This window comes from Balaenoptera acutorostrata, chromosome 2 (assembly GCF_949987535.1).
Source record: "Balaenoptera acutorostrata chromosome 2, mBalAcu1.1, whole genome shotgun sequence".
In the NCBI taxonomy this organism is placed as follows: domain Eukaryota; kingdom Metazoa; phylum Chordata; class Mammalia; order Artiodactyla; family Balaenopteridae; genus Balaenoptera; species Balaenoptera acutorostrata.
In genome coordinates, this window is record NC_080065.1 from 174,099,550 (window position 1) to 174,115,547 (window position 15,998).

At 62.4% G+C, this 15,998-nt stretch overlaps 2 protein-coding genes across 4 annotated transcripts; one reads left to right on the plus strand and one right to left on the minus strand.

The window, feature by feature from the left end:
- Window positions 1–325: 325 nt before the first annotated feature.
- Window positions 326–3,786, minus strand: GTPBP3 (GTP binding protein 3, mitochondrial). 2 transcript variants are annotated; one of them, XM_007195498.3, is made up of 9 exons: window positions 3,680–3,786; window positions 3,087–3,340; window positions 2,891–2,977; window positions 2,587–2,789; window positions 2,343–2,415; window positions 2,109–2,252; window positions 1,704–1,869; window positions 1,192–1,470; window positions 326–1,018 (listed from the first exon to the last, which is right to left on the minus strand). In XM_007195498.3, the coding sequence occupies exons 1-9, from the start codon at window positions 3,730–3,732 to the stop codon at window positions 793–795; spliced, it is 1,485 nt and encodes a 494-aa protein (XP_007195560.2). In that variant the 5' UTR covers window positions 3,733–3,786; the 3' UTR covers window positions 326–792. The 2 variants fall into 2 exon arrangements, with proteins under 2 accessions (XP_007195560.2, XP_007195559.2); XM_007195497.2 differs by having other exon boundaries at window positions 2,109–2,415.
- Window positions 3,787–5,395: 1,609 nt separating this feature from the next.
- Window positions 5,396–15,331, plus strand: ANO8 (anoctamin 8). Of its 2 annotated transcripts, XM_057540188.1 has the most exons (18): window positions 5,397–5,739; window positions 6,508–6,618; window positions 6,745–6,877; window positions 7,060–7,198; window positions 7,279–7,375; window positions 8,154–8,270; window positions 8,352–8,479; window positions 8,577–8,738; window positions 9,068–9,220; window positions 9,335–9,461; window positions 9,585–9,640; window positions 9,744–9,818; window positions 10,542–11,357; window positions 11,607–11,798; window positions 11,900–12,031; window positions 12,113–12,223; window positions 13,109–13,784; window positions 14,621–15,331. In XM_057540188.1, exons 1-18 carry the CDS (start codon window positions 5,634–5,636, stop codon window positions 15,016–15,018), a joined length of 3,729 nt encoding a protein of 1,242 aa, XP_057396171.1. In that variant the 5' UTR covers window positions 5,397–5,633; the 3' UTR covers window positions 15,019–15,331. The 2 variants fall into 2 exon arrangements, with proteins under 2 accessions (XP_057396172.1, XP_057396171.1); XM_057540189.1 differs by lacking the exon at window positions 11,900–12,031 and having other exon boundaries at window positions 5,396–5,739.
- Window positions 15,332–15,998: the final 667 nt, after the last annotated feature.

Here is a 15,998-nt window from a genome sequence, read left to right on the forward strand (position 1 = left end):
TGTGCTCTAGAGCCTGCGCACCACAACTATTGAAGCCCGCGTGCCTAGAGCCCTTGCTCCGCAACAAGGGAAGCCACCGCAGTGAGAAGCCCGTGCACCACAACGAAGAGCAGCCCCCACTTGCCGCAACTAGAGAAAGCCTGCATGCAGCAACAAAGATCCAATGCAGCCAAAAATAAAAATAAATAAATAAACTTATAAAAGAATTAAATAAAATAAAATTTAAAAATTAAATTTTTTTTAAAAAAGAAGCAAAGTTTCAAGATTAATACTACAAAAATGAATGACAGCTTGCAGAGCAATAAACACCAATTTGTGTACAAAATACAAGATACAACATACTTTATAGGTGCAGTCACAAGTATGCAAACATGCAGAGAAAGTTCTGTTAGGATACAAGTTAAGCCGTGACCCCAGGGAGGGGGTGTTTAAACGTTTCCAGATCACCTGAGTTTTTTACATTCCTTTGGTATTTGCAAAATAAATTAAAAACTATGAAACAAAGACCCGAGACCCTCCGACCTCCATCCCAACCCTCCACTCCTAGTCCCCCCAGCATCAGGTGCCAAAAGAGACCTCCATTCAGCCCCACTCCTGGGCTTGAACCCCCAGCAAGTCCCTGCTGGGAATCTGGACAGCTGTAGCTTGGTCACAACCAGCAACAGAGGCTTCACCGTTTGGGGTCAAGTTCTTCCCCTAGGGGCTGAGACTCCCATTTGGCCTAAGCTGTTCCCAGATGCCTCAAGGCTTCTGGGTGTCCACCCAGCCTGGGTCTGAGCTTTGGCCGCCCCCTCACTTGCCCACGCAGAAGTCTCGGAAGATGATATCCAGGATCTCCTCGGTGCCCCCTCCACCGGTGATGCGGGTCAGGTGCCCTCGGGCGACCCGAAGTGCTTCGGCCGCCAGGGCTAAGTCTTTCGCCTGCTTGTAGTGGCCAAGGGCATCCAGGCAGCCCTGGAGGTGATGCTGGTGCCTCGCCCGTGTCAGAAGTGGTGGGCCTGTGGATGGGTCCCCACACCTGGAAGGGACAAAGGATGGGGTCTCTCTCAACATTCAAAGGGGGGGGGGATGATCATACCCATTTTTTAGATACAAAAACTGAGTTGGCAGGGTAGGTTCGTGCCCAAAGCCAGTGGCTCAGCCCCTGAACTTGGACAGAGGGAGGTTGCCCAGCGGGCAAGGGGGGCTCACAATGCAGCCAGCTCCTTCCTCAGCGCTTCCAGGAAGCCATCCAGCCCCTTGCCAGTTAGGCAGGACAGCAACAGGTGAGGGGGCAGGTCAGGACTGGGGTCTGGGCCCCCAGCTGGCAGCAGGTCCGACTTATTCAGCACCAGCAGGAGGCGCTGGCTGCTCCCATTTGGGCTCCCGGCTCCCGCAGGGATGACAACGGTGTCCAGGAAGTTGCAGCTGGACGCAGAGGCCAGGTCAGAAGCATCCAGCACGGCCAGGATGAGGTCAGCCTGCTCCAGCCTGGGGAAGCGGGAAAACGGAGCGTGGACCTCAGAGTTGAGCAATTAGGAGCACTGGGCAGGAGCAGGGGCAGAGGCCGAAATTAAAAAGCTGCCCTCCCCAAATAGCTGGGTCCCCACTTAATGGGGCTTAGTAGCCTTTCCTCATTAAGGAAGAATGAAAACTAAACGCAACCGGTTGAAACAGCAGAGGAAGGGCCCCCGTTTCCCCCTCCCACCGCCCTGCCTGCCAACCTTTTTTGGGCGCGACGCACGCCCTCCTGCTCCACAGGCCCCACGCCCTCCCGCAACCCCGCCGTGTCGCTCAGCAGCGCCGGGAACCCGGCCAGGTCCACGGGGGTCTCCAGCACATCTCGGGTGGTCCCCGGCTCCGGGGACACGATGGACACAGGCTTCCGGCCTGGGGGTGGGGGTCAGAGGAAGGAGGCGGAGTGGAGATGAGGGAGCCCCTCCCCCAAGGCTCCACACCCCTCCCACCACGCCCCCCCCCGGGGGGCTGGACCTTTTCTTTGACCTCCCTGGCCCCTTCCCCATCCCTGAAAGCTCGGTAGCCACCCACCCCCACCCCGCCTGCTCCTAGCCCCCTGCCCTGGGGCTACCTACCCCCCCTGCCCTGGGCCCCGCCCCCTGACCACGCACTGAGCAGGTTCACTAGGCTGCTCTTGCCGGCGTTGGGAGGTCCCGCAACCACTACGTGAGCCCCTGAGCGGAGCCTCTGTCCGCGCCTGGCATCTCGAAGATGTGCGCCCAGTGCCACCTCCAGCTCCCGCACTTCACTGTCAGCTGTGGATGGAGGAAAGGAGAGGGAGTAAGGAGGCCTCTGAGGGCTGAGATGCCAGATGTTCCCACCTCCCACCCCCCAGGCAGACCCACCTTGATCCAGGACGCCCTCCTCCAGGTTGTCATCCTCACCAAAATCGATATAGGCCTCCACGTGGGCCAGAGCCTGAGGGAGGGAGAGGTGGATAGTGTGATCACACAGAAACCTACCCCTCAATGTGCCCAGGTCCAGCCCGACATAAGGGGTCAGATTGGAGACTCATAGACAGGAAGCGCTAATATAGCAGATGGTTAGATAGGGTCTCTGAGGCAAGGTATGAGCGAATGGTGTACTTGCCTTAGTGAGGGTCTCGGCCCAGCCGCGGCAGAGATGGCTCAGCTCCCCATCTAGCTGCCTCAGGGCCTGTCGCCGCTGTGCCTCGGTTTCTGCATGGATCAGATCCGCCAACCCCTCCACCTCGGTCAGGCTCAGCTTCCCGTGGGCGAACGCCCTCCTGGTGAACTCGCCTGCCTCTGCAGGCCGCAGCCCTGGCACACTGCCTACGGGAAGGTCCAGGGTCCTGAGCCCCCCTGGCCCCTACCTAGGCCCACCAACATAGCCATACCTCAAACCCAAGCACATCTCGGGCCTGGGCACTCACCCAGGGCCTGCAGGACACCACTCACCACAGCCGGGCCTCCATGCACGTAGAACTCCGCGCAATCCTCACCCGTGAAACTCTGGGGACCTAGTATGTTGAGGAGATAGGTGTCAGGAGGATACAGCCTGGGCAACGCCTGGAAGGAGGAAGCTGGGTCATCGGAGCTACATGAGGTTCTGGATCTGGAGCCCCTCACCCGGGAACCAAAGCACCAGCGCGTGGTCCAAAGGCTCCTCAGAGCGGGGGTCGCTGAGCAGGCGCAGGCAGGCTTTGCGGGCCGGGGGTAAGTCCCGGGGCGCCGTGAGGCTCCGGAGGGCCTGGCCGCTGGCGGGGCCGCTGGTTCGGATCACCGCGATGCCGCAGCGGCCTTGGCCGGAGCTCAGCGCGAAGATAGTGGCTCCGGAACCGGGGGCTGGGGCGCCACTGCCCTGGCGCGTGCACGGTCTGGGACTGGAGAGGAGGAGAGTCAGTCAGTGCATCTGAGAAGTTCTGCCGTCAGAGTGGCAGGTGGATAGTGGGCTCGATGGTCGGGAGCTGACCCAACTGGAAGTTCTGAGGCTGGGGGATGGACAGACTGGAGGGTCTGAGGCCGGAAGATGACTGGATTGAGATCTCTGAGAGAAGTTGACCCATATGTGGGCTCTGCGGCAGGGGGATGGACAGATTGGGGCTTGAAAGAAGGGGAAAGGTGGTTCTGCCGCAGGGAACTGCGCCCCCAGATCCCAGGGAGAGGGTTTGGGGCCCAAGTAGCGCCCTACGCTGTCACACCCCTTCCCCAGGTCACCCCACCTGCGAGGCCCACGTGCCGCCCGGGCTACCAGGGTCCACAGCCCCCGCCACATGGATTCTCAACCAGCGACCTGCCTGCTCGCCCAGCCCGGGAATCTGCAAGTCCAGGCAGGAAGCCCCGCCCACTCCGCGGCGTGACTGGTAAAGTGCTCAACGATTCTCGATTACCATTGGGCCCCTTAGAAGACGTACCGCCCACCCACTGAAGATCTTCGCTCCTACTGGCTGATGCCAGGGAAAGAGGCAGGGGGCTCGCACGCCGGGGTGCAGCGAAAGGGTGTTCCACCGGCAACATTAGACAGAATTTTTAGGATCCTAGAGCGGCCGGGACAGAATTTTTAGGATCCTAGAGCGGCCGGGATCCTAGACACCGGAAATGAGGGGTGGAAGTAAGGACAGGGCTTGGCATAGAGCAGTGGGAATTATAGACAGGCGAGTGTTTGAGTCGAAGCAGGAGCATCCCAGTGGCGGGAGTGATGAGTTCCGGGGAACCTACGCATTGGCCCTGGGAAAATCTTGTTCAAATTTCTGGGAAGACTTCTACTTGTTTTCTCGTAACTCTATACAGTTTCTCGCCCCTCCCCATCTTTCCCTCCCGCCGTACCCTCCGCCTCGGATACCCTTCTTCATTTGACAAACTCTGCCTCAGTGCCTAGCTCCAAGGTCCCCCTCCGCCAGGAAACTTCCCAAGGACCCCCAGCACAGTCCTCTCTCCCTTCTGGGCTTCTCTGGCCCAGGTCTGCTCCTGCAGAATTGAGTGTCCGGTCTGTCTCTGGCTCCCCGAGAGCCAGAAAGGGGAGTCTCAAAGATTACTTTCAGGTTAACCCAGGACAGCGCCGGCTCGCGAAATAAAGCTCAGATGGTGGAATTCCAGGCACCAGATGGGCGGGGTCTCGTCTCCGGGGGTGTTTTCTCGCGGCTAATTTTCTGGTTCTTGGACGGAGAGAGCGGGCAGCCCGCCTGTACTTCGGGAAGACTGGAACAGGACACAGTTCTAATGACCTCACGCCTCGCCCTGCTCAATTTTTTTCATTTGTAAAAGACGGGCGAATGATGACATTCGCAGTCTCCGAGTTGTTCCATCTGTCAAAAGTATACATCAAACGCCTACCGTGTGACCGCTAAGAATCAGTCTGGGTCCCTGCCCTCGCTGGCCTGTCAGTCTAACGGAGGAGGCTACACAGGATGGTCAGGGGGTCCGGGTGACAGGCAAAATACAGGGCACCCAGTTAAATGTGGATTTCAGATAAACAAGGAGTAACGTTTTAGTATAACTATGTCCCATGCAATATTTGGGATATACTAAAAATTTATTCATTTATCTGAAATTTACATTTAACTAGGAGGACTGTATTTTATTTGCTAAACTTGGTAACTCTATCGGGTCCTCCCTGAGGACGTTACATCCTGAAGGGTGCAGGGGTCAACTGGACAAAGAGGGCGTGAAGAGTGACCTAGGTAGCTAAACAGCATGTGCTAAGGCCATAATGCAGGACCTGATATATTTATTCTCATCCTTTCTGTGGTGGTTGAAGTTATTGCTACCAGGAATCTCCCACGCCCATCTCAGATTCCAAACCTATGGCGAAACTAAGGCTCCGAGGAGGAGAATCCAGGCCCGGGGCAGGCGGGGACCGGGAAGAGAATGCATGTTCGGTGCGGGCGGGGACGAACACCAGAGAGTGAGGTGGGCGGGCGAGAACGAAACCCAGAAAACAACACGGGCGGAGTCGAGAACCAGAGAAAAACGCGCCCGGGGCCGGGAAGGAGAATCGAGGTTTGGCGCGGGCGGGGACGAGAAGCAGCGCTCGGGCACGCGGGGACGGCGGCCGGCTCGGGCGGGCGCGGCCTTTGTCTCCTCCTCTGGCGCGCTCCGTGGCTGCACCCGCCCCATGAGCCCGCGGTCCCCCAGTGCCTGAGCCGCCCGCAGCCCCTGACCTGACCTGCCCTCGCAATGGCCGAAGCTGCCTCCGGCGCCGGGGGCACGTCCCTGGAGGGTGAGCGTGGCAAGAGGCCCCCGCCGGACGGCGAGCCTGCAGCCCCAGCGTCCGGAGTTCTGGGTATGTGTTCAGCGCCTGGATCTGACAGGGTGGCAGGTGCCTGGGGTGTTCGCGGCGGCTGTACGGGGAGGGGGATTGGAGTCAGCGGTCCCGGTCTGGAGTCCAGTCGAGGGACCCGCTCCTCCGGCACTGCGGCTGCGGCCGGGCGGGCGCGGCTGGGACGGTGCAGCGGGTGGGGGGTCCCAGCGCAGAGACACCGACACGCCCCTCCTAGAACCCCAGCCCGGGGCTGAGCCCAGTCACCCCTTGGGCTACCGAATCGCTGCCGAGCAGTGATGCGCTTGAGAGAGCCTCTCCACAGAGGCTACAGAATCTTACAGTCCTGGGTTCGAATCCCTGCTCGACTGTGTGACCTTGGCGCGTGACTTAAATGCTCTGGGCCTCAGTTTCCTCGCCTGTGAAATGGGGGTAAGAACCACGCCCAGCTATGAGGACGCACTGACATAATGTGGTGAGGCGCTCAGATCTGCTAGTGAGCGCCCCATCGATTGTGGTTTTGGAGGCGGAGCTGGGCCTCGAGAATGAGTAAGATTTGTAAGGGAGGACCTGGGGGAAGGGCATTCCTGGAGAAGGGCCTGGCTGGTGCAAGGACGTGGAGGGAAGGAAACAAGCCAAGACCAGAGCTCGCAGGGCCTTGAATGCCAAGCTGAGAGCCGAGGAGCCCTGGCGAGTGTGTGATCGGGGGCAAGGGCTGGAGGGACCAAGACTGGAGGCCAGGGTTCTGATCCGGGAATGGCCTCACCCCAGCCTGCCCTGCCTGCTCCCCAGATAAGCTTTTTGGGAAGCGGCTCCTGCAGGTGGGTCGGTACCTGGTGTCCCACAAGGCATGGATGAAGACGGTGCCCACAGAGAACTGCGACGTGTTGATGACCTTCCCAGGTACCTGTGCCCATCCCCCCAGGGTCCAGAGTGAGCTCCCTTGAGCTGGGCTCCCCTGAGTAGGAGTCTGCAGGAGGCCTTGGACCACTCGTGGCAAGAGCTATCGGTCCCTGTGCCCCTTGGCAGACACGACCGATGACCACACGCTGCTATGGCTGCTGAACCACATCCGCGTGGGCATCCCCGAGCTCATCGTGCAAGTCCGCCACCATCGCCACACGCGTGCCTACGCCTTCTTCGTCACCGCCACGTATGAGAGGCGAGTCCCTGTCCCTGGCCTCTCGCTGACCCTGCTACTCAGCTCCCCACCCTTCCAAGCACCAACTGCGAGGTCTAGCCACCCTGCATTTGTCCCTGACGGCCACCAGGTACACCATCCCTAGTTCCAGGATGGTGAGCCAGGGTCTCCCCGTGATCCCACCTCCCCTGCCCTTCCCGCAGCCTACTCAGAGGGGCCGACGAGCTGGGTCTGCGCAAAGCAGTGAAGACTGAGTTTGGCGGGGGCACCCGCGGCTTCTCCTGCGAGGAGGACTTCATCTACGAGAATGTGGAGAGTGAGCTGCGCTTCTTCACCTCCCAGGTGCGGCCGGCTCTGGCCCCCAGCGCACATTCCTAGCCCGTGGGCGGCTGCTCCCTGTGCTCACGCCCTGTCCCCTGCAGGAGCGCCAGAGCATCATCCGCTTCTGGCTGCAGAACCTCCGTGCCAAGCAGGGCGAGACACTGCACAATGTGCGCTTTCTGGACGACCAGCCAATCAGTGAGTGAGGCGGTCCCAACCGTCCAATCATATGTGGGGAGTTGGCTGGGGCTCTTAGAGGACAGCTATCAAAGTAGGAGGGTTAGGAAGGTGAGGCCTAGATGCAACCAATCAGGGGCTACTGAAGAGTTGGGCGGGGCCTGGAGATCAATCAATGAGCTGAAGGGGTGTGGCCTCAGCAAAGGGGTGGGGCTTGTCCCCTCGGAGGCAGGTCCAGGAGAAACCATTCTCTGGGTCTGGGATAAGGTAGGGGCAGGACCATGGACAGCACTCCACATACTCTGTGGTGCAGCCCTGGGCCTCAGTTTCCCCTCCAGGAAACCAGCTGCTGCAAGTTCACCTTCTAATGCCAGCTTTGCACCATTCCTCAGACGTTTGGAGCAATGAGCTGAGGCCAAATAGCTCTGTTTAAAAAAGTGGTTCGGAGAAATTCCCTGGTGGTCCAGTGGTTAGGACTCCACACTTCCACTGCAGGGAGCCCGGGTTCGATCCCTGGTCGGGGAACTAAGATCCCGCAAGCCGTGCGGTGTGGCCAAAAAAAAAAAAAAAAGTGATTCTCCACTGGGATCCCACCCTCTCAGGTCTCCTGCACCCTTCCCCACCTGCCCCTGCACCTCCCAAATTTTGAGGAAGAACCGGATATTCCTTCCACCAAGAACTCCTCTCCTGGGAAGAGCCTCTGCGAGTTTAAGAGCAGGCAAAAAGCTATGACTTGGGTTTCAGCCGAGGGGGGCTGGCCAGGCCCAGCACAGGCAGAAGGGTTCTTGTCCCCCAACAGTCCCTGAACTGGCGGCCCGCGGGATCATCCAGCAGGTGTTCCCAGTGCACGAGCAGCGCATCCTGAACCGCCTCATGAAGTCATGGGTGCAGGCTGTGTGTGAAAACCAGCCTCTAGGTGTGGTCCCGGCCGGGGGGTGGGGGGGTGGGGGTCCCAGGAGGCAGTCAGGGCTGACTGGGAACCCCCTGTCCCTGGCAGATGAGATCTGCGACTACTTTGGCGTGAAGATTGCCATGTACTTCGCCTGGCTGGGTTTCTACACATCGGCAATGGTGTACCCGGCAGTCTTCGGCTCTGTCCTGTACACCTTCACAGAGGCTGATCAGGTGCCGGGTGTGGACTGCACAGGGGCTGGGACACCCAAGACACCTTCCTCCCTGGGCTGGGCCAGCCAACATTTCAGCCCTCCTCTGCCACCCCCAGACAAGCCGGGATGTATCCTGCGTGGTCTTTGCCCTCTTCAACGTGGTCTGGTCAACGCTCTTCTTGGAGGAGTGGAAACGGAGGGGAGCAGAGCTGGCCTACAAGTGGGGGACGCTGGACTCACCCGGGGAAGCTGTGGAGGAGCCACGGCCCCAGTTCAGGGTCAGTCAGGGGGGATCTGAGTCCAGGGACTTCGAGAATGGGGTAAAAAAAAAAAAGAGAAAACACTGGGCGAGGAGCATTGCAAGAACAAAGGGAGGGGTGAAGTAGGGCTGCAGCATCCGAGATGGTATGCCAAGTGGGGGACTCTCCATGCCCAAAGGGAGAGGGGTGGGAAATTGGATTTGAGGGGCTGGGAAGGGTGCATTAGGCGGGGGCACCGCAGTAGCAGAGCATGACAAAGAGACACTGAGGTCGAAGGGTCGGGAAGGGTGCAGGGCAGAGGCAGCCCCTCTGATCTCATGTTGGGCCGGGCCCCCACCCTCTGCCAGGGCGTGCGGCGCATCAGCCCCGTGACTCGGGCCGAGGAGTTCTACTACCCGCCCTGGAAGCGGCTGCTCTTCCAGCTGCTTGTGAGTCTCCCCTTGTGCCTCACCTGCCTGGCCTGTGTGTTCCTGCTCATGCTCGGCTGCTTCCAACTGCAGGTGACCTCCAGCCCCTAGCCCTGGCCTTGGCCCCGACCTGGCAGCCACCTGTCCAGGTGTGCTGTGAGCTGAGCCCAGCTGCCGGGGTGACCTGTGAATGCCCTGCCCCTGCAGGAGCTGGTGCTGAGTGTGAAGGGGCTGCCCCGTCTCGCCCGCTTCCTGCCCAAAGTCATGCTGGCCCTGCTGGTCAGTGCAAGCGCCGAGGGCTACAAGAAGCTGGCCGTCTGGCTCAACGACATGGGTATGCCCTGCGAGGCGAGGTCCCACTGCCCACCCCCCAGGAGGAAGGGCCCCGCTGCCCTGCAGGGTGCCTGCTGCCCATGGAGGTCTGGGCCACCCCCTCACTCGCCTCCTTGGCCCCCAGAGAACTACCGCCTGGAGAGCGCCTACGAGAAGCACCTCATCATCAAGGTTGTCCTGGTGAGTGGTGGCCAGCAGGCAGGCAGGGGTTCTGCAGGGGACACACAGGAGCTCCTGGGGACAGAGGTGGCAGGGTGACCGCCCACCTGCCTGCTTCCCGCAGTTCCAATTCGTCAACTCATACCTGAGCCTCTTCTACATTGGCTTCTACCTCAAGGACATGGAGCGCCTGAAAGAGGTAAGATCCCGGCCTGAAGCAGTGCCCCCCATGGCAGCCAGTGGGGGCGCCAGACCTGGCCCAACGGGTCCATGGGCTCTCCAGCCCCTCCCCCCCTCCTCCATCCTTCTCTCCTTTCTGTCCGTGTGTCCTCTCTCTGCCTGTCGCCCCCCCATCTGTCTGTCCACCTGTCCGTCGGTCCCTCCACAGCTCCTGATCGTCCTGTCCCTGTCCCAGAGCCTCGAGCGGCAGCTTTGGGCGGTGCTGGTCCCGCTCGCGGCCCTGCGGTTCCGCCTGCTCCTCCTCTCCCTCCGGGGCCTCCTGCTCGTGGCTCGGGCCAAAGTACTGGCAGGTGGCGAGCCCTCGGGGCCTCGCCGGGGTGGGCAGTGTGGCTGTGCTGGGGGCCTCACACCAAGCCGAGGGTGCATGCTCTGAGGGGATGGGCTTCCGCTGATGGGGCACAGGTGGCAGGAGCCCCCGGAGGCCCTGGGCACCAGCCGAGCTCCTGGGCAGTGCTGCAAGCAGGGAAGCCATTGCCTGCCCAGGAGATTGGCTAGGAGCGCTGTGACCTGCCCAGCTGCGGTTTGGGGTTGCCTCCGTGTCCAGGGACATCCAAATTGGGTTCAGGGTGTGTCTGGAAGCGTTTTTCGGGAGGGCGGGTGCCCAGTCCCTGCAGTGTGTCCCGGTGCCCAGAGCCCCGCCCGCCCCCCACGTGGCCTCTCTCCACCCCCTTCCTGCCCCCAGATGCTGGCCACTCTGCTGATCACCCGCCAGTTCCTCCAGAATATTCGAGAGGTCTTGCAGCCGCACCTGTACCGGCGGCTGGGCCGTGGCGAGCTTGGCCTGCGGGCTGCCTGGGAGCTGGCCCGTGCCCTGCTTGGCCTACTGAGCCTCCGGCGCCCTGCACGCCACCTCGAACCCCAGGCTGAAGAGGGTGTCGGTGGCAGCAGCGGTGGGGGGGGCCGCAGGTGTCTCAGTGGGGCCTGCGGGGCACCTGAGGAGGAGGAGGAGGCCACAATGGAGCGTCGGCCAGCGGGGGAAGGTGGGGAGGTGGGGGACGGGCCTCGCGGGGGCAGGGAGGAGGAGGAGGAGGACGAGGATGAGGATGAGGACGAAGAGGAGGAGGAGGAGGAGGATGAAGGCGAGGAGGGCGGCCTCCTGGACTGCGGGCTTCGGCTGAAGAAGGTCAGCTTTGCTGAGCGGGGGGCTGGGCGGCGACGGCTGGGCCCAAGCCCGGAGGCCCTCCTGGAGGAGGGGAGCCCCACCATGGTGGAGAAGGGGCTGGAAGCTGGCGTGTTCACGCTGGCCGAGGAGGACGATGAGGCCGAGGGGGCTCCCAGCAGCCCTGAACGGGAGCCCCCAGCTGTCCTGCTCCGCCGGGCCAGAGGTGAGGGCCGCGACCAGGGCCCTGATGGGGGCCCAGACCCAGAGCCAGGCTTGGGTGACTCAGCCCGGAAGCAGCGGCGGCAGAATCGGTCATCTTGGATCGACCCACCCGAGGAGGAACACTCGGCACAGCTCACCCAGGCCGAGCTCGAGAGCTGTATGAAGAAATACGAGGTGAGGAGGGCGCCTGAGGGCAGAGGCAGGGCCCTCAGAGGGGCAAAGCGCACAGTGAGGTGGAGGGGCTGGGGGTGATGGGAAGGAATAACGGGACCCTTCATGTGGTCAGGAACTTGCCCGAGGGGGAGCTCTGGGTCCATGCAGAATAATCTGGGGGGTGGGCTTGAGGAGAGGAAGGTGGTCTGAGGGAGGAGGTGTCCTGGGCTGAAGGAGAGCCCTAGGCCCCACCCAGGTGCCCGCCCACAGGACACGTTCCAGGACTATCAGGAGATGTTCGTGCAGTTTGGCTACGTCGTGCTCTTCTCGTCTGCCTTCCCCCTGGCTGCCCTCTGCGCCCTCATCAACAACCTCATCGAGATCCGCAGTGACGCCCTCAAGCTGTGCACGGGGCTGCAGCGGCCCTTTGGGCAGCGGGTGGAGAGCATTGGCCAGTGGCAGGTGGGGGGAGGGCTGAGGGCCCCTAGCCGGGGTGCACCAAGGTGGAGCGGGTGCTGGGGAGGGTGGCCGGGTCCCCCCTCAGCCCGCCTGTCCCCCTGCAGAAGGTGATGGAGGTCATGGGCGTCCTGGCAATCGTAGTCAACTGCTATCTAATTGGCCAGTGTGGGCAGCTGCAGCGCCTCTTCCCCTGGCTCAGCCCCGAGGCGGCCATCGTGTCCGTGGTGGTGCTTGAGGTGGGGCTGGCGGCCGGGTTGGGGGAGCCAGGCAGCGGGTGGGTGTCCCCGTGCCTGCAGCCTCCTCCTCTGTCACCTCAGCACTTCGCTCTGCTCCTCAAGTACCTCATTCACGTGGCCATCCCTGACATCCCAGGCTGGGTGGCCGAGGAGATGGCCAAGCTGGAGTACCAGCGCCGGGAGGCCTTCAAGGTATGTGGGCCGGGGTCAGTGCGCTTTACATCTCTGCTCCGTGGGGCTCCTCCACCTAGCCTGGCTGGCCATCCAGTCCTTAGCAGGAGGGTGGGTGTTCAGAGCCTGGTGTAATAATTAGCGTTCCAAAGGGGCCCGGTCCCCTCTGGGATCCTGGTGGCATCCAGCACCGGGTTGGCACTCGCTAACTGTCATCCACCAGCTTGCCCAGCATTGCCCTGTTTGGGGCCAGAGACACAGCTGACGCTTCCTAGAAGCCCAAGCCTCTGCCGCATTCCTCAGAAAGCTGCAGAGAAGGCCAGGGAGCTCACTGGTGCCAACCGATGGAGCTCTCCACGATGATGGAAACGTTCTATATCTGTGCTGCCCACGTAGGCCCTCACTACAGATGACCAACGAGCACTTGAAACGGGGCTGGTGCCCCTGAGAAACAGGCTTTTTCTTTTCAGTTATTTAAATTGACAAAGCCGTGTGTGGCTACCGGCCACTGGATGGGGCAGTCACAGCTCTGCCTCTCAGCAGTTCTCCAGAAAGCACGGAACCACTGAGGCCCGATATTTGTTTACACTCTCCCAGTTCCTAAGACGGTGTCTGGCAGGGGATCAGGGACAGAGTTGGTGGCCAGTAAATTTTCGTTCTCTTCTCAGTCCTCAGAAAGCACCGGCATGGGTCCAGGGATGCAGTTGGTGCCCCATAAGTGTTCAGATCTCTCCCCACTTCTGCAGAGAGCCCCAGGGTGGGTCCAGGGATGCAGCTGGTACCCAAGACGCGTTCGGATCTCTCCCCACTTCCGCAGGAGAGCACCGGCGTGGGCCCGGCCTGGGTTGGTGCCTGCTCACCCACCTGCTCTTCCCAGTCCCCATAATGGCTCCGTTCTGCCCGCAGAGACATGAGCGCCAGGCCCAGCACCGCTACCAGCAGCAGCAGCGGCGGAGGCGGGAGGAGGAGGAGCGCCAGCGCCACGCGGAACATCATGCCCGGAGGGAGCGCGACGCCAGTGGCCGGGAGGAAGCTCGGGCTGAGGGCCCCGGGTTGGACCCTGCTGCCCCAGAGAAGGCCTCAGCCAAGGCCAAGGGCAGTGGGGCGGCAGGAGGCCATGGGCCGGAGCGGCCCAAGCGCCCGGGGTCCCTGCTGGCACCTAACAACGTCATGAAGCTGAAGCAGATCATCCCACTGCAGGGCAAGTTCCTGTCGTCCGGGGCTGCATCTTCACTGGCCGGCGCGGGGGCCAACCTCACTGCCCGGCCTCCCCCTGCCCCGTCTCCCACAAGCAGTGACACCCGCCTGCCGGCCTTCCTCAGCTTCAAATTCCTCAAGTCGCCCGAGACCCGGCGGGACCCAGAGCGTAGCCACTCGCCGCCCAAGGCCTTCCACGCCGGCAAGCTCTTCCCCTTCGGCGGGGCCCGGGCTGAGGCCGGGCCCAACGGGGCGGGCGGGCAGGCCCGGCAGGACGGGACCCCCGGCGGTGGCAGTGGTGGTAGCCGAGCCCAGCGGAGTGGGCCGGCAGACGAGGCCGCAGCTGAGGAGCCGGACACACCCCGGCCCGAAGAGGAAGGCTCAGGTCACAAGCCTTAACTCGGGGGTGGGGACTCAGGGCCGGGCTTTGGGGATAGGGGTGGGGTGTCCAGGCCTGGGGAGAGGGGCTGAAGGGGACACAGGAGGCCCAGTCTCCCGGTACCGGTTGGGGACCTGGGTATGTGGTACGTGGAGCCTCTTGGTCAAAGCCTACCCAGTCTTTCCGGGACCCCAGAGAGCCTGGAGCCCTGTGCCTGACCCTCCTCACCCCTGGGGAGGGATGCCAAAGCCCCTCATCCCAGTGCCCCTCGCACGGCCTGCCATGCTCCGGTGCCAGGAGAGATGAGGGAGGCCCCTTCACCACCTGGCCCAGCCTCTCCTGCCCCCATGAGACCCTACACCCAGCTCACTCTGGGGGCACTGGACCCTCAGGCCTCTATGCAAGTCCCCACCCTGCAGCCCAGCTGTTCGAGGTGGCCTTCCTGGGAGGTGGAGCTGGGGCTGCCCACCCAGGGAGTTCAGGGCTGCAGCCACACGTGTGCTGAGCAGAGCCACAGGCCTCACTGCCGCCCCTCCCACCCCATCCCAGCCCGGAGTCCAGCAGCCCATCCCAGGGAGCCCAAGAGGTGGCAGCTGTAGCACCAGGGATATAGGTCAGAAGTCAGAGGGACTTCCTCAGACCGTCCTCTCTCCGTGAGCGGGAGGGGCCCAGTGCCCAGAGAGGCGGGGGATGCACCCGAAGAAGCCCACCCCTTGTCACTGATCAGAAGCAATAAGGCCCTCCATATGCCTGAAAGCCCGGAGGGAGCGCGGGCAGGGTCCCCAGCGGGGTCCAGCGGCGGGGCCGGCATCTCCCCGGAACGGCCCCTCTCGCCTCCGCAGGGACAGCGCCGGCCCCTGTGGGCGCCCCGGCCCTCCTCACCCGCCGCAGCCGGAGCCCTGCGCCGCCGCCGCCGCCGCCAACACCGCTGCCCCTGCCCCCGACGCCACCCGCCGGCTGCTGGCAGTGGGACGGGCCGTGGGGCTGCGGGGGCGAGGGCGCCTCCCCCCGCCAGGCCCCTGCCGCCGCCGCCGCCGAGTGCCCGCCCTGCGCCCTCGCCGGGCCCCTGCCCGCCCCGGCAGCTGGTGTCCTGCCGGGGGACGCCAGCTTCTACAGCCTCCCGCCGCCGCCGCTGCCTCCCACCTCCGAGCCCCCGGAGCCCCCGGCACCGTCGCCCAACCCCAGCTCCAGTCCCAGCCCCAGTCCCCAGGCCGTGTGCTGGCCCAGCGGCTGGCATTAGCTCCGCCCGCCCTGCCTTCCTGTTTTCATATGCAATATCAATCACGGACGGGGCGGCAGCCGCCACCCAGAAAACGCTGCGGTCGGGCCCGATGTATCCCAGTATTGGCTGCCCCCTCCTGGGGCAGGGCCGGGGGCCTGGGGCCTCTCTATCTGCCGTTTTCCTTTCGACCAGGATGGGGGGAAAGGAAAGGAAACCCCCCAAAAAACAACAGAAAACACACAGAATAGGCGATTATTTATTTGTTTTTAATTTATTTTGTCATATTTTTGTAAAACGGCAGAAATGCAATAAAAAGTATATTTCAACAGTGCCCAAGGGCGGAGCTGTGGAAAAGGGACATAAGGGGCCCAATGACGAGGTTGGGGCCAGCTCATTGGGGGCCTGGCAGGCCTAGGGTGGGTCCCCCCCCACCCCATGACCCTTGGGGAACTCCTAAGAACTGGGTCTCCAGGCCATGGCTGGAAAACTCCAAAAATCCAGGCCCAGGGGCCCCTGGGAGGAGCTGCAGAGCCTCGGGCCCCATCTTCGGCCTCCTAGACTAAGGAAAAAGTCTCAAAGTGCTGATAGGACTCAGCAGTTTGGGCCCTGGGCCTGGGTCCTGAGTCGGCCTCAGTCGTGCAGGGCCACCCTTTACAGCACACCCGCCTCCCAGGCGGCCATCTGAGGAGTCAAGGGCTGCGGGGAGAACGTAGGTGTGGAAGTCAGAAGGCACCTGGTGCCCGAGTCTCGATGTTGAGGGGATGGCATGTTGGGGTGTGGCTTCCGGGAAGGGCCGGGATGCCCCACTGTGGGACGGCTGTCAGACCCTATTCGCTGGGACTCTTCACTGTGTGATCAGGGATGGACGTGGCCTCTCCCACCCTCAGGTGTGTCCACATACAAAGGCTCAGGGCCCAAAGGGCCCCACCCCAGGCAGGGCTGGAGGAGCCAGTGTGAGGAAGGGGCACTTGTGGGGGGGCCATGAAAGAGAAGTCAGC

Coding starts and splice junctions, on each gene's coding strand:
- ANO8 (XM_057540188.1), top strand. CDS start 5,634: ATGGCCGAAGCTGCCTCCGGCGCCGGGGGCACGTCCCTGGAGGGTGAG. Junction 8,739..9,067: donor AGCCACGGCCCCAGTTCAGG/GTCAGTCAGGGG, acceptor ACCCTCTGCCAG/GGCGTGCGGCGCATCAGCCC. Junction 9,641..9,743: donor TCATCATCAAGGTTGTCCTG/GTGAGTGGTGGC, acceptor TGCTTCCCGCAG/TTCCAATTCGTCAACTCATA.
- GTPBP3 (XM_007195497.2), bottom strand. CDS start 3,732: ATGTGGCGGGGGCTGTGGACCCTGGTAGCCCGGGCGGCACGTGGGCCT. Junction 1,471..1,703: donor GTGCGTCGCGCCCAAAAAAG/GTTGGCAGGCAG, acceptor CCGCTTCCCCAG/GCTGGAGCAGGCTGACCTCA. Junction 1,019..1,191: donor AGGAAGGAGCTGGCTGCATT/GTGAGCCCCCCT, acceptor TGTCCCTTCCAG/GTGTGGGGACCCATCCACAG.